The sequence below is a fragment of the Argentina anserina genome, chromosome 5 (genome assembly GCF_933775445.1).
Source record: "Argentina anserina chromosome 5, drPotAnse1.1, whole genome shotgun sequence".
In the NCBI taxonomy this organism is placed as follows: domain Eukaryota; kingdom Viridiplantae; phylum Streptophyta; class Magnoliopsida; order Rosales; family Rosaceae; genus Argentina; species Argentina anserina.
The window spans coordinates 6,340,732-6,355,159 of record NC_065876.1 but is presented as its reverse complement, the minus strand read 5'-3'; the positions used below and the strand labels follow the sequence as shown (position 1 = coordinate 6,355,159).

At 38.4% G+C, this 14,428-nt stretch overlaps 3 protein-coding genes and 1 pseudogene across 3 annotated transcripts; 3 read left to right on the top strand and 1 right to left on the bottom strand.

The window, feature by feature from the left end:
• Positions 1–153: 153 nt before the first annotated feature.
• Positions 154–3,753, top strand: LOC126796269 (protease Do-like 9; annotated as a pseudogene).
• Positions 3,754–5,379: 1,626 nt separating this feature from the next.
• Positions 5,380–7,926, bottom strand: LOC126796270 (WAT1-related protein At3g28050-like). Its single transcript, XM_050523052.1, has 7 exons — positions 7,754–7,926; positions 7,602–7,664; positions 7,367–7,483; positions 7,035–7,272; positions 6,782–6,940; positions 6,539–6,690; positions 5,380–5,718 (listed from the first exon to the last, which is right to left on the bottom strand). The coding sequence occupies exons 1-7, from the start codon at positions 7,924–7,926 to the stop codon at positions 5,535–5,537; spliced, it is 1,086 nt and encodes a 361-aa protein (XP_050379009.1). The 3' UTR covers positions 5,380–5,534.
• Positions 7,927–8,096: 170 nt separating this feature from the next.
• Positions 8,097–9,743, top strand: LOC126796272 (RING-H2 finger protein ATL48-like). Its single transcript, XM_050523054.1, has 2 exons — positions 8,097–8,245; positions 9,301–9,743. Exons 1-2 carry the CDS (start codon positions 8,161–8,163, stop codon positions 9,471–9,473), a joined length of 258 nt encoding a protein of 85 aa, XP_050379011.1. The 5' UTR covers positions 8,097–8,160; the 3' UTR covers positions 9,474–9,743.
• Positions 9,744–10,254: 511 nt separating this feature from the next.
• LOC126796274 (ubiquitin-conjugating enzyme E2-23 kDa-like) lies at positions 10,255–14,073 on the top strand. The gene is made up of 7 exons (XM_050523055.1): positions 10,255–10,319; positions 11,661–11,734; positions 12,012–12,091; positions 12,373–12,487; positions 12,711–12,763; positions 12,967–13,095; positions 13,697–14,073. Exons 2-7 carry the CDS (start codon positions 11,691–11,693, stop codon positions 13,831–13,833), a joined length of 558 nt encoding a protein of 185 aa, XP_050379012.1. The 5' UTR covers positions 10,255–10,319; positions 11,661–11,690; the 3' UTR covers positions 13,834–14,073.
• Positions 14,074–14,428: the final 355 nt, after the last annotated feature.

Below are 14,428 nucleotides of genomic sequence, written 5' to 3'. Positions count from 1 at the left end.
TTGCTAAACCCTAGAGTAAAGGGGTTTAGCATCCGGATATGGGCCGGGTCGGGTCGGTCAATGTTTATGTTTGACCATCCTCCCTCCAGTTCTATTATATTACCCTGCGCCTCCTTTTTCCCGCATTTTCTTCTTCTTCTTCTCTGAATCGAAATCCGACCCGCTCCACATTCTCTCAGAAATCACCGAAACCGAATCGAAGGCCCGAATCACATTAATGGGCGATAACAAGCGTAAACGCGGCCGTAAGCCCAAAACCGCCTCCCCCGAAACCCTACCAGCCGCCTCGCCGCCGCCAGCAACCGCCGATGACGACGGCGTTTTCTCCGTCAGCAACGTCGAGATAATCGACCCGAAGTCGCCGAGGCGCGGCCGCGGTCGCCCCAAGAAGCTTCAGAAGCTATCCGAGAACGGCGCGGCCGACGCAACGGAGTCGGATCTCGGGGAGGGCGGCGGGGTGAGGGGGGGTGCCGTCGATGGACGCGGTGGTGAAGGTGTTCTGCACGCACACGGAGCCGAATTTCTCGCTGCCGTGGCAGAGGAAGAGGCAGTACAGCTCGAGCAGTAGTGGGTTTGTGATTGGTGGCCGGAGAGTTCTCACCAATGCTCATTCTGTGGAGCATTATACTCAGGTCAAGCTCAAGAAGCGCGGCTCCGACACCAAGTACTTGGCCACTGTTCTGGCTATTGGCACTGAATGTGACATTGGTACTCGACGCATTTTACTTCTCATTATTGTCCTTGTGTCGAAAAAGCCTCATTAGTTGTGTGCATTGAGTTTCGTTGATTGGTTTAGGGGATTGTGTGAAAGCTGTTACTTGTTTGAGTTAATTGTGGATTTGTGTTTGTGTTTTAAGTGGAATTGTTTTTGTGTGTGGTGTTTTGCAGCAATGCTTACGGTTGATGATGACGAGTTTTGGGAGGGTGTGTCGCCAGTGGAGTTCGGGGAGCTGCCTGCGCTGCAAGACGCTGTTACTGTCGTGGGGTATCCGATTGGGGGAGACACGATTTCAGTGACGAGTGGTGTTGTTTCGCGGATAGAGATTCTGTCTTATGTTCATGGGTCGACTGAACTGCTAGGTTTGCAGGTTTGTTAAGATGCCATTATCTGAGCAAAACAAGAAAAATGTGATTTTAGCATTATGGTAGATACCTTTTTAGTTTTTACTCTGTTGGACCTTTTGTCTAATAGCTTCTCCTTTGCATGTTCCAGATAGATGCTGCCATCAACTCTGGGAACTCGGGTGGGCCTGCTTTTAATGATAAAGGAACTTGTGTGGGTATTGCATTTCAGTCCCTTAAACATGAAGACGCAGAGAACATTGGTTATGTCATACCCACACCAGTAATAATGCACTTCATCAAAGATTATGAGAAGAATGGAGCATATACAGGTAAGTTTGATGCATGTTGATCTGCTTAAAGGAATTAACTTTTCTTACCTGCGTTTGGAATATTCTGTGTTTACGCATAGCAGTTATTGTGGTACTTTGCATCTTATGACTGTCTATAATGTGCCAGGTTTTCCAATTCTTGGGATTGAGTGGCAGAAAATGGAAAATCCTGATTTACGTGCATCAATGGGCATGGAACCTGATCAAAAGGGTGTTCGTATCAGAAGAATTGACCCCACTGCTTTGGAATTTCAGGTCTTGAAACCATCTGATATTCTTCTCTGCTTTGATGGAGTTAATATTGCCAACGATGGAACAGGCATGTGTTATTTTCATGATCCATTTACACATTTATATGTATGATGTGTAGACTTATTACATCTGTAATTCGTTTTTATCAATACATTGTATGGTTTGTGGTTATTCTTGCATTTATATGTTTCTTCTATAATTTTCTGCTAAAATGTCATAAATATGTTGATAAGTATTGTATTTGTCACTTATATATTGCTCTTGAATTTGTTACATATATCTCTTTTTCCCTTTATAAATTTTCGCTTGTACTCTATGTGATTTGGCATTTCCCATGATGATTTGCAGTTCCTTTTCGGCATGGAGAGCGCATAGGTTTTAGTTACCTCATATCCCAAAAATATACTGGAGATAACTCAAAGGTTAAAGTTTTGCGCAGTTCTGAGATTCTCAATTTTGATATAAAACTTGGATCCCACAAAAAGCTAATTCCATCACACATCAAGGGCAGACCTCCTTCATATTATATTGTTGCAGGATTTGTTTTTACAGCTGTATCAGTTCCCTATCTTCGATCTGAGGTTGGTAGTTAATTTGATATCACTCTACTCGATATTTCTACTTGTTTGCTTGAATAGTGATTTTAAACCTGTTTCTCTGATCTGCTCAGCTTGACTTGTTTTCTGGTATATTTTACTAAAAGCATGTTGCTGAATGAAAGTTTAGGGGTGAAATATTTATTAATACATATTGTGTCTTACTATGTGTATTTTATCTACAGTATCATTGTGTGTATGTGTGTGTAATCATCACTGAAGTAATTAGAGTCGGGCTAGGGTGAAGCAAAACTTGACATAAACCTCAAACGGTCAAGAGTTAGGGTATTAAAACTTAACACAAGCCTACGACATGATATAAACAAAACATAACATGGATTGTGTAATTTGCATTTCGGAATTTAGCGGCTTAACTTTAATTTTTTGACAATTCTACAGCTAGTGTTTAGGTTTCATTTGTACTAAGATCAAAAAAATTTATACTAGGTTGTCATCCAACTGTTTTTGCTTATATTTACAGTACGGAAAAGATTATGAGTTTGAAGCTCCTGTCAAACTTTTGGACAAAATGCTGCATTCATTGCGGCAGTCACCGGATGAGCAGCTTGTAGTGGTTTCTCAGGTATCCTATCTTTCTCTCAACTTTCATTGCAGTAGTCACCGGACAGTCAGTCATTTTATTACTTATATGTGGACTTTCCTCCCCCTCAATCCCAACAAATTTACAGGTGCTCGTGGCTGATATCAACATTGGGTATGAAGACATAGTTAACACGCAGGTAGGCGATGCCACATTGCCACAGAGTGGCCTTTTACTTTTATATATCAATTTTTGCAAATTAATAGTGGAACTACTTGAAATATCCCTATATGACATACTCTCAATGTATGTAACAGGTTCTTGCTTTTAATGGTAAGCCTGTGAAGAATCTGAAAAGCTTGGCCAGCATGGTAGAGAACTGTGAGGATGAGTTTTTGACATTTGATTTAGAATACAAACAGGTTCTTTCTTTCTCCTGTTCTTTTCAACATTTTTTATAATGTTTATCTCTATCTATGATGCATGTGGTGTATGCCTTGCATTATGTCTGCATCATATGTTAAGAACTGGAACTGGTGTATGTGCAGGTGGCCGTCCTCAGAACAGATACTGCAAAAGCAGCTACTCTAGATATTCTGGCTACACATTGCATACCATCAGCGATGTCTGATGATCTGAAGACTTGAGGTTTCACTGTACGCAGGCTCATCACTTTTCTAATTTTCTTATTCTTTTGTAGTGCCTACTAATGAGGTTCTGTTTTATGCTACATCTAGAGTAGAGATTGTAGGACTATTTAAAATGGGCATGCTTCCTATGCTTCCACAGTGATATCATTATCTGGCTAGCCATAGGGGATATACGTTTTTTTTGTTATTCGGTGAACTTATCGGTGAGGTTGAGCATGGAGGGTTGTTATTATTTACTGATTCATGTCACTGTTGTAAACATAAACACCATATATTGCTGTTTCAGCATCAGGGACCAGATTTTTAAGAGTTGAGTCATTCAAATCAGAAAATGTCAACTTCAAAATATGAGAAAACAAAAGGCAACGTCTACATTGCATGTATTTGGTTCTGCTTTATGTTCGTATACATGTATTTGGTTCTGCTAGTGTTATTGCAGCTTATGTTATTGCGTCTAGTCATTGAACATGTTTCAGAATAGGAGGGCTTGTGACGGTGATCGATCAAGTTGCAGGCATGGATGTAGGGCATTTGTATGTAAAATCAAATCCCGGAAGTTTGTTGCTGGTCTGAGTTAAAGAGAAAGAAAAAAAAAATTCTGTGTTTTTTTGGAGTGACATTGCCTGAACATCTTTGCTACTTTTTAGATTCCACTGTTTCTCTTTCATGCTACGTGCTGCCGTGGACTTGAACATGAAGGTGGTGCGGTGGTCTTCTGGCCTTAAGCCTCTTGCCTCGAGGCTTTTATGGTGGTTTTGTTGACGGCGACTAGATTGGTGCTAGGTTTCAACGCGTGTTGAACCGGATCAGCCACCTGATTATTAAAAACGTAACTAGGAGTCCTAATGTAGATGGTTCTCGGTTCTCAATTGCACAAAACTTGAGGATGGTTTGATGGGTTTGGACAGGACGACGACGGTTTCTGGTAGTTTGGTTATGGCTTCCATCCGATGATGTGTTTCGCTTGAACAGCAAGGAGCCAAGGACAAGGGACTTGTGGAGTTGTGGGTGGTCTCGTGTTGGTCAGGTATACCTCAGTGTGGGACAAAATGAATAGCTCTCACTCTGTTCTATTGGAGATTTACACAATTGCAGATTCTTAGTTCTTAGTAATGAATGATCAATACTGGTTGCTGCAGTGTTGCACACTAGTACAACGTGTTGAATATGTACCACAGGTTTGGCACACCTACTTCATTCTTGAACGTCCTAAAGTCATTCGACAGTAATCTAGATCATCATAAACACGAATATATTAGTAGAAAGTAGAAACTAGAAAGTAGAAAGTGCAAGCTGAAATGACCACAGGTAGTCAGGTTTGGCACACCAGCTCTATTTTCTCTCTATTCTTTTGGGGTTGTCATCCCATTCATATGGTGCTGTCTAAACTATCCTCCTACTAACTAACCATTATCATCAACCTCTCCAGGAGTCTAAACGCTACTTTATGTGATATCGCCTACGAACCAAACCATTTCTATGAGAGGGAGTGATCTCCCCAAAACAATTCATCTATAACCCAAATTTCCCGATCGCGAGGAAGATATGATTTTCTTCCAATTGTTTGCCAAATTGAGTCATTGCAAATTCTTAAGATGTCACACTGTAACAGAACCTTCTTGAGTACAATACGTCTACTCAGTATCAATCTGTAAAATGAAGAGGAGTCTTTTGTGGAAGTTCTTATATCTGAAATTAGGAGCCTTATTGGCTCAACTCAATGTCACTGAAGTTATCGACCAACCATATACATCAATACATGGAAGTGATATTGCTCAACGTCCTATGCTATCATAGTGATATTGCATTGATGATTGTTAAATTTAGCTTATTTTTTTAAGTGATTGATGTAAACATGAACACTGTATTGATGTTTTAGCAGCAGATACTAGTCTAGAGATGTAAGAGTTGAGTCATTCAACTCAGAAAATGTCAATTTCAAAGTATAAGGAAACAAAATGAAATTACTACATTTATGTATTTGGTTATGCCATAGACTCCCATTATGTACATGAATTTTGTTTTTCTTGTTGCTAGGAATATAGAGGTTCCTATAGTGATACTGTAGCTTATGTTATTGCATCTAGTCATACAACATGTTTCAGACGTGTGCTTCGCTCTCCAATAGAGGCTTCTTCTGAGATAATGGCTGCAGCCTATCAACCTCATCATCTTCTTGGAATTCATCATCTTCCTTTGTTCTTATATCCAAACCTTTTTCCTCTTTGGATTGTGCCCAGATTACTCCATAAAAACCCACAACAATGACCACTGCTCCAATAAGACTGCCAGAAAATACAGATGAAAAATAACTGTTTATTTTATTACCCAGAGGAAAGCTAATCTTGTGCTTCTGAACTTGGTGTTCTCGGAGAATTTGAAGAACATAGTTAACAATTAACATAAACTAAAATGGGGTTATAATTCAATTGCCATGAACATAAGCACTATGAAGTCTATTGTCTCTGATATCAGAGTTTGTAATAACACTTGCCACATGCTTTCTAGACTTCTAATAGTTTAACCATTACTAAAATAAGGTACATAATCTTGATCCTATCTGTCCTTTATGGTAGATGAAACATGCAATTCATTATAAATAGCTGTGTAGGACTGAATAGCACGTTTTAAAACAACTTTGGAAATGAGTCTGACTGGCAGGTGGTAGTCATTTTCATGTTTTCCACCCTCCCCATATAAAAAAACTACTCCTAGTTATGTTTCATTGTCAAGAAGTTTCATAACCCATGTCATCTGTAGCTTTTTGAGCAAGAAATCCAATAAAAGAATTCAATCCTACAAACTTGACTGGATACGCTTCAACATTTCCACACCAGAAACACGAGTTATGCATTTCTTGTTCCATCACAGTATGTATCTTACTAGCAATACACCATTTTAAGCATTGCATAAGACTTAATAGAGTTATCTTGAACGATGATAAATAAAGCCATATATGTTCTTGACTAATGAGACATAGTATTAGGGGCGTGTCTATCTAACTCGCTAATGGTGATCAAGTCACCCACTAATCTGTAAAGTAGGTGCCATGATCTGAAAATGGCAATAGATCGAGAAATTGAGAGTAAGAAATTGGCACGTTACCTTCCAACATGGAGTTCTTCCCCTAGAAAGATAGCACCTAGCGTAGCAGCAATGGCAATTCCTAAAGGCTTAAACATAGCCACAAACACTGGTCCTTTCTTCTTAATGCACCATGTTTGCACAGAGAATGTTACAACACCTCCACAAATAGCCTGCATGAAGGCATCAATAATATGAATCAGAAGCTACTTCGATTCAAAGCTAAATTAGGAAAATAAATGAAATCTATTTCGACGTGCTTACTGAATAGAAGATAGAGGCAAGCTCAATGTCAGGCCTCAGCGTCCAGGCATTTGGATTCCTCTCAAAGAACAAAGAAAGTATTGTACATTGAATGGTTCCAAATAATGAATAAAAGGAGACTATGGTCATCTCTGATGGGTAACCTTTTAGAATGGCAGCCTTCAGATATAATGTGAACAAAGATCAGCTCCATTCCCACAACAATCGATCTTCGAACGAAAAGCAGTAGTAACTGCACATGATATGAAATTACCTGAGCAGTATTCCATATTGCAACACATGAAGAAGCTGCTGCAAGGAAAAGGCCTCCGATGATCCAATTATTCATGGATGTCGACGAAGAGGTGTTCGAGGGTGAAGTGTCAGGAACTGGTTTGGATAAAAGAGGAGCACCCTTGTAGAGAGTTACAACCAGTGCTCCTGAGATAGACACCAGGGTGCCAATGATTTTGATCCGGCTTCTTGAGTTTCTCAAATCTAACTTCTCCATTCTGTAAGCAAAACACAAAATCTCAACTCCCAAAATTTCAAAGGTACTCATCAATTATGAATCTAGAACCCTTGAATATTCCAAAAGAGACGCACCTGAAGATGACAGCAAGAAAGAAAGTGAAAGCTGGGATCAAATTGCTCATTGCAGAAGCAAGAGTGGGAGAGCTGTAGCTTACCCCAGTAAACACACAGTTCTGCATAATAGTGATCCTGAACAATTGGGTTCAGCCGACAAAGCAAGATGTTAAAATCCTACATGTCTAATGGTCCAAAGTAAAAGCTTTTCAGATGATACAATTACAAATGAACAGCAATTAAATACACATACCCAGCAAGGCTAAGAAGGAAGAATTTACATAAAATGGAGAAGGTCAATGGTGGTCTCTTATTTCTGCGGATCAGAACAAGAAAACAGATTCAAATGAAGAACATAAAGATGAGGAGAAGAGTAGTTACAAGTCAAGTGGAGTGTACTAGGACCTGTGGATAATGAAAGAAGGAGGGAGGAGGATGAGAGTGGCAAGAGCATTGGAGTAGACAACAAAAACAAAGTGACTCATTCCTCTGGACATGGCTGCTTTGCTTAGTGTGGTCATTCCCACATCCAAACACTCCACCATTACCATCCCAGCAAATGGCAAGTACCTCTCCATCTGCTTCTCCTTGCAATCAAAGCTGTAATCATCGGTGGTATATATAGAAATATAACTGGGCCAGTTGGGCCAGTGTTTCTAATTTTAGAAACAAGATACACGACCCGACCCGAAAATGAGCTATAACTTCTAGGTACCAAAGCCGCGTCATTTATTTGATTCTTGCTATTTCAATTTAGGGCAGTCGACCCCAAATTTGACGATTCAATTTGTGTGCTCGTGACATTGTTTTGTATGGAGAAGATGAAGGAGGTTGAGCCCAGTTTAGAGGTGTTCTTTGAGGAGAAGCAGAGGAAGAAGAACCCTTTGGTACCGTTTGGTAAGTTTCTGTTTCAATTCATTTGCTGCACATTTTATTTGGGTAACTTTGATGTGGTTCAGTTCGGCTCTTCTTGTTATGTTTGACAGCAAAGTTTTGATCTTGGCGGGTTTGGGATTAATAGTCTTGCGTTTTGATTTTCTTGTGTTTCAAAGCAGGAAGACTGATCATTCGTGATCATATTATGTAGATGAATTGGGAGAAGTAGGACTTCATTTGACGAGAATGTATATGTTTGATGAGGTTTAGGCTTATGTTGTGTTGCAAAGTGAGAATTAAGGAAAAAATTAAAGAGGGTCTGTCTGTGTTGTTAAAGATGGATGCGATCTTAGTATTTTACATTGTTGGATTGAAGTCTCTTTGGAAAATGTGGTGATACTGTGATAGAGTTTACACTAGTTTACAATAATCAGAGATGGATGTAGAAGTGGATGTTGTGGTTTGTGATAGGATTAAGCTTCGTTCGCGTGTTATAACTTCCTGATGGGGAGAAGGATAACTATAGTTTGGAAGGCAAGTGCAGTTATTAAAGACAAAAATGCTCTCCTTTGTGTATGGTTAGATGAACCCTGAACGTCTAAATATGAGAGTTTGAAAATTAGGAATTCAATGTTCTACAATTGGTTTGGTTTCTGGACTGTGGATGAATGAGCCCCCTGCTTCACTCCCTTGCTCTCTCTCGCCCATCTGCGAGGAGAGGCGTGTAAAAGATGCTCTTTTTCATTGTGGTGTTGCGGTGTATTGTGTTTAGGAGTAGCTTAAAACCTCCAGACAGTTGGGTGAAGTATCTGGAATTTGGTTCGTTATTGTTGGGCATCTCAAACATTGTAGAAGAATAACTTCTCAGAATTTGTTGCCTTTGTTTCGATTAGCTGCAAGTTGTTCATGCTTATCCATCCCCCTAGTTTCTGCAAAGGAACTTTTCTGATAGAACTCCACTTCCTGGCTAATCAATATATATCTGGTGCTACATGCTTGTGCTTCCCTATTTTACTTACTACTCTTCATTGCAAATTGCGATCATTCCAGTAACGTTTTGGCTTTGCACTTTTCAGGGGCCTTTTTGACTGCTGGTGTGCTCACCGCTGGCTTAATCAGTTTCAGGCAAGGTAATTCGCAGTTAGGCCAGAAGCTGATGAGAGCTCGTGTGGTTGTGCAAGGTGCCACAGTAGCGCTTATGGTTGGCACTGCATACTACTATGGGGAGAATCCATGGAAGAAAAATTAAGCTGACAATTTCTTAATTTTGTTATAGTTCAATTCCTTTCAGGCTCTTACAAGTTGCCAAATACAATGTTGTTTCATTCTTTATGAAGCAAAATTTGGTAGTACTAGAAGTCTAGAATCAATTGTGTAACATTCTGAAAAGTGGATCCTCATAGCGGGTGCTAAATATATAAATAACGTCTTTGCGTTTTAAATAAAACCTGGCTCAGGACCATTGTTTAAGGCAACTCAACCCTCATGATCCTCAAATTTGGGTTTTTGTGGTTCAAAATTTTTGCTTCTCAGGTTCGGACTTGTCAATATGGTTAAAACGACATAATGTGCATTGTCCTCGAATAGGGCATTTGATACGATTCTCATCAAAATGTGATAGGAGGACAGTGCACGTCTCATAATGGCCGGCATTTAGAGTATAATTGAGAGACAAGAGTCAACATGAAATCCAATTCGAAGAAAATACATCATACTGTGATGAAGCTGGCATATCATCCACAATGTACATAGATGAAGTCGAATGCGAATAGAAAACGTTACAGTAAATAGGGATATAAATACCAGTTATGATTTACGAAAATATCTCTAATTGAAAAAGATATTATTTGGTAATAATCAATCACAGACCTAAATTAGAGCACCTCTCAACTCTTAAGCTTGCTTTCCACGTAATAAGACTACCATCTGAACACGTGCACTTGTTTTTGTCGACATTCACCCCCCAACTCTCCCTCTACGCGCAGTTTCCATCTTTCTTTTTCTTCTTTCTCTCCAATTAAATTTCCCATCTTTCTTTCTGTTTGGTTCTTGCGATTCTCTTATCAACCAAGACAAGCGTCAAATACCCACTTTTGTAAGTTTCAAGTTTTTCTCTTTCTTCGTTCTTCTTACCAATCCAACAAAACAGAAAAACTAAACCACAATCTTTGTTTGGTTTTCTTTCTTCTTTTTTTTTTTTCTGGGGATGCCATAGATCTTAATATCATTGCTTAAGAACTTATCTGCATAATGTTAGACTTGTCTGAACTTTTAGAATTGATTGAACAACTCATAGTTTCGGTTTCGGTTTCGGTTTCGTTGGCAATTCTTTTTTCTTTTTTCTTTTTATGGGGTCAAATGTGAAGGCGTGAAGCTGGGGATGGAAGATAATTGGGGTAAGAAAGAAAGAAGAAACTTTGGAACTTTGAATGCATTGGACATAGTGGTTAGTAGTTTGTTTTTGGATTAGCGGCATTGTGGTTTTTTTTATTTGACTACGAACCCATTAGGCCATTTGTATCTGTTCTGGAGCTTAAGGTTGTTATAAGTGCGATCTGGTAATCTTAGCAAGTATGGTTGCAGATAGTATTTATAGGCTGGACATTGTGTAATCTTGGGTTATGGTGAGGTGGCTGTGCGATTGTGGTGAGTAATGAAGGATAAGAAGTCTGTTAGAGGCTTAGGAGATTATTTGTTGTCAAACCATTGGAGTTTATTTGTCATTTTAAGGATTTAAATGTGGCTATAGTTCAATTTTAAGTGACGTGCATCAGATTTGAAGGAGAACGTCTTAGTTTGTATACAATGGGGGAGGCATTTGAGTTTCCAGTTGGCAATCTAAAATGCATTTTGGTTTCTATAATGCTATTAGGCTCTACAGGGAGAGATTGATGAGACGACACCTGTGTGGATGCGTTCAAGTTTGTTTGCTTAAAAGCATGAATTTCTATGAATTCAAGCTTTACCTGAATTAAAACATGGTTTGGCGACCTCAAATTGCAATAAGGGGTCTGCCGATATTGATGCCCCTGTTGGGTACTGATTCTGAATTACCTAAAGGAAGTACTTAGAATTGTTTTCGTCTTCCATCATCCATGTAGTATAAATGTCCTGAAAAATATAGTGTTGCATACTTAGGCTAATGATTGTCAAGATGACCTGTTCTTTGATATGTGTTTGCGTATACAATTCCATGTTTAATTTGATTGTTGAACTTGTTTCGGGGATCTTTTTTTTTTTTTTTGAATGTACACATGTGTTCCAATTCATTCTTGTTTTAAACCTTACTCTATCATCTGCTCCAACACTTCCTTTTTTAAAAATCTCTACAGAGGTTTGTGCAGTTAGATTACTATATTTCAACCATTTAACAGTTTACTTGATTTTATTCGGTTTAGTATTCATATCTTTGAAAAGTTAACTTCATTGATTGCAGGCTAGGAAATCTGATATTGATAACTTCAAAATGTCTTCTCCAAGCAAGAGAAGAGAGATGGATGTCATGAAGTTGTAAGTTATAGCACCACAATATCTTTAACATCACAATAGTCAATGGACTTGTTTTTTAAGAGTTCATTTCTCTCTTTGTTTACCTAGTGGACATCTGTACGTAGTCATGTTGGTTCAAGTATCTATATCATCTTGTTGTCTTCCTCTTGTGCATGACATAGGCTGGAGAACAATTGTTTTGTTGTTCTAGTGCCACTGATTTACCATAGTAAATAACTAAATATAAGGTTAGTCATTTTGATCCGCATCTCTCTAAAGGCTTTTCACTGTTTTTCAGGATGATGAGTGACTATAATGTGGAGACAATAAATGATGGGCTTAATGAGTTTAATGTGGAATTCCATGGTCCGAAAGAAAGTACTGTCTTTACACTTTTCTTACATAACATTCTCTATATGAATTTTACATTTCATGGGCGTGTCTCATTATAAAGAACATTGTGTGTTGCCAATATTACTTGGCCTTTTGAAAGTTTCCATCTTCTTCTTTTTTTTGTCTCAGTAGACATAATTAGAATTCCCTAAATTTGGAATAGAACTAAGATTTTCAATTTCATCTGCTATTTGCAGAGACTAAATACTTTATGTACATCCTTCAAAATTTCTAGTGTCAATAATATACGATTATTGTTGTTTCAGGCATTTATGAAGGAGGAGTATGGAAAATTCGTGTGGAGCTTCCAGATGCATATCCATACAAGTCTCCTTCTATTGCCTTCATGAACAAGATATTTCATCCAAACGTTGATGAGCTGTAAGCATTCTGCAGCCCACTAATTACATCCAATAGCAGCATGTTTTCTTAATACTTTAAAAGGTGGTATTAGTGCTTATTGAAATTCTCAAATATGTGCCACTGCCAACATAGTTTCTTTCTTATGTCTTTCATGAGCAGCTAAAATATAAATACTGGTTTACTGATGTTGTAAATCTTCTATGAACTGACTGTTTTGATCTGTTTTCCTGAGTGATTGCAGTTCTGGTTCTGTCTGCTTAGATGTTATTAACCAATCATGGAGTCCAATGTTTGGTACTTATCTTTTCATTTTTAGTAAAATTTATCACTCTCATTATTACTGCTGAAATACATTAGGCTGGAATTGTCTTACTCTCTCGACGAGTCAGTGGGATTTAACAACTTTTCTGTGCTGTTTGTTATGACATTTCTTTTTCTATTCTACCATTCGGATTGGCTAGTGTGATTATCATATATAGCCATGGTTCTTCTTGCAGACCTTCTAAATGTTTTCGAAGTATTCCTTCCACAATTGTTGCTGTATCCGAATCCATCAGACCCACTCAATGGTGATGCAGCGTCATTGATGATGAAGGACCGAAAACTCTATGATCAGAAAGTGAAAGGTAAAATGATTCTGTATGTTGTACACTTTTTTTGAATAAATATCCTCAAACTACAGAAAGCCATGCCTAAATAAACAACTTTGCTTCAAATCAACTTCTTTGATAAGTCGGGGCGTGGACCTTTAAAACAGTGCAATTTGTGAGAGAGAACTCTTGATAAGAAAATTGTAATCAGGCAATTAGGGACTACCAACATTCCATGCCCCTTTGACTGTCTCTCGAGTTGGTATTGAAGTATCACCTCATAACTTGGCTAAAGCCGGCCAAGTTTAATGATTTCTGCCCAGTGCCCGCATACAAGGTTCTGGCCTAGACATTCTATTGGATATTATCAGACATTTGCAACACTTGGATATATGTCTATAGTAAGTAGGTTCCCTTCAACTCAAAAGATAAATTTGTTTCATGAACTTGCTCACACACTATAATTAGTAAAAGTGTATGTTGGAATTATTATACTTTTCTACTTTTTTATTTGTTTGAAATTTTGGTATTGTCATACTTCGCTGTTTCTTTTATTTGTTTCTTTTTTGTTTTTGTTTTTGAAGAGCTACATTTGTTGTTATCAAAGATTTCAGTTTGTGTATATTTCCACTGTCAGAGTATTGTGAAAAGTATGCAAAGAAGGAGCATATTACTAATACTACACCAGAAGAGGATAGTGGTGATGAGAATATTAGTGATGATGAAGGAAGTGATTCGAGTGACGACGACATCGCTGGACATGCAGACCCGTAGTCAGTCAATTGCTGGGGGAACTTTATTTATGATTGAAAACCCCCAATACATGTTTACCATCTTATCAAGTAACTACCAGTATTGTATGACTAGATTACTTTTGCTTGTAAAAGTATCATAAAAATGTCAAATAATTCAATTTGGATGCAGCTATTGGTTACATAATGGTACAATGTTAGAAGAAACAAGAATTGATCGATTATACGCATCTATACTATGGTGTTTCATGAACATTTGTGACATGCAATTTTCATCTCTTTGTTATGAGCATCGTTCTGGGCATCTGAAGCCCGAGCTTTCATTCTTCCATTCTAATCTGGGAAAGGTTAGGGCGTAAGGAGTTACGTTTTGATCAAAGTATAATGGATTCTGGACAATTACATTTGGACAACCTTCAAGACTGAGAGTTCAACTCACACCAACCAAGACAGTGATTGTTATTATTATTAACCAAGCCTCTGATTATTGATTAGTACTTGTGTGCTTTGTCGAATGTGCACGATAATTAGGTAGAGAATGATACCTCGATTCTGTGTTAGGCGTCAACCATTGCCTTCAAAGCTACCTAGTCAGTCACTTGGATTCACCAACTGGC

What these genes read in the sequence shown, in the direction of transcription:
- LOC126796270 (XM_050523052.1), bottom strand. Translation starts at nt 7,926, where the DNA reads ATGGAGAGGTACTTGCCATTTGCTGGGATGGTAATGGTGGAGTGTTTG. An exon ending in CCTTCTTTCATTATCCACAG is followed by an intron (nt 7,665 to 7,753) that starts GTCCTAGTACAC and finishes TCTGATCCGCAG; the next exon opens with AAATAAGAGACCACCATTGA. An exon ending in TTCCTTCTTAGCCTTGCTGG is followed by an intron (nt 7,484 to 7,601) that starts GTATGTGTATTT and finishes CCAATTGTTCAG; the next exon opens with GATCACTATTATGCAGAACT.
- LOC126796272 (XM_050523054.1), top strand. Translation starts at nt 8,161, where the DNA reads ATGGAGAAGATGAAGGAGGTTGAGCCCAGTTTAGAGGTGTTCTTTGAG. An exon ending in GAACCCTTTGGTACCGTTTG is followed by an intron (nt 8,246 to 9,300) that starts GTAAGTTTCTGT and finishes TGCACTTTTCAG; the next exon opens with GGGCCTTTTTGACTGCTGGT.
- LOC126796274 (XM_050523055.1), top strand. Translation starts at nt 11,691, where the DNA reads ATGTCTTCTCCAAGCAAGAGAAGAGAGATGGATGTCATGAAGTT. An exon ending in GAGATGGATGTCATGAAGTT is followed by an intron (nt 11,735 to 12,011) that starts GTAAGTTATAGC and finishes ACTGTTTTTCAG; the next exon opens with GATGATGAGTGACTATAATG. An exon ending in ATCATGGAGTCCAATGTTTG is followed by an intron (nt 12,764 to 12,966) that starts GTACTTATCTTT and finishes TTCTTCTTGCAG; the next exon opens with ACCTTCTAAATGTTTTCGAA.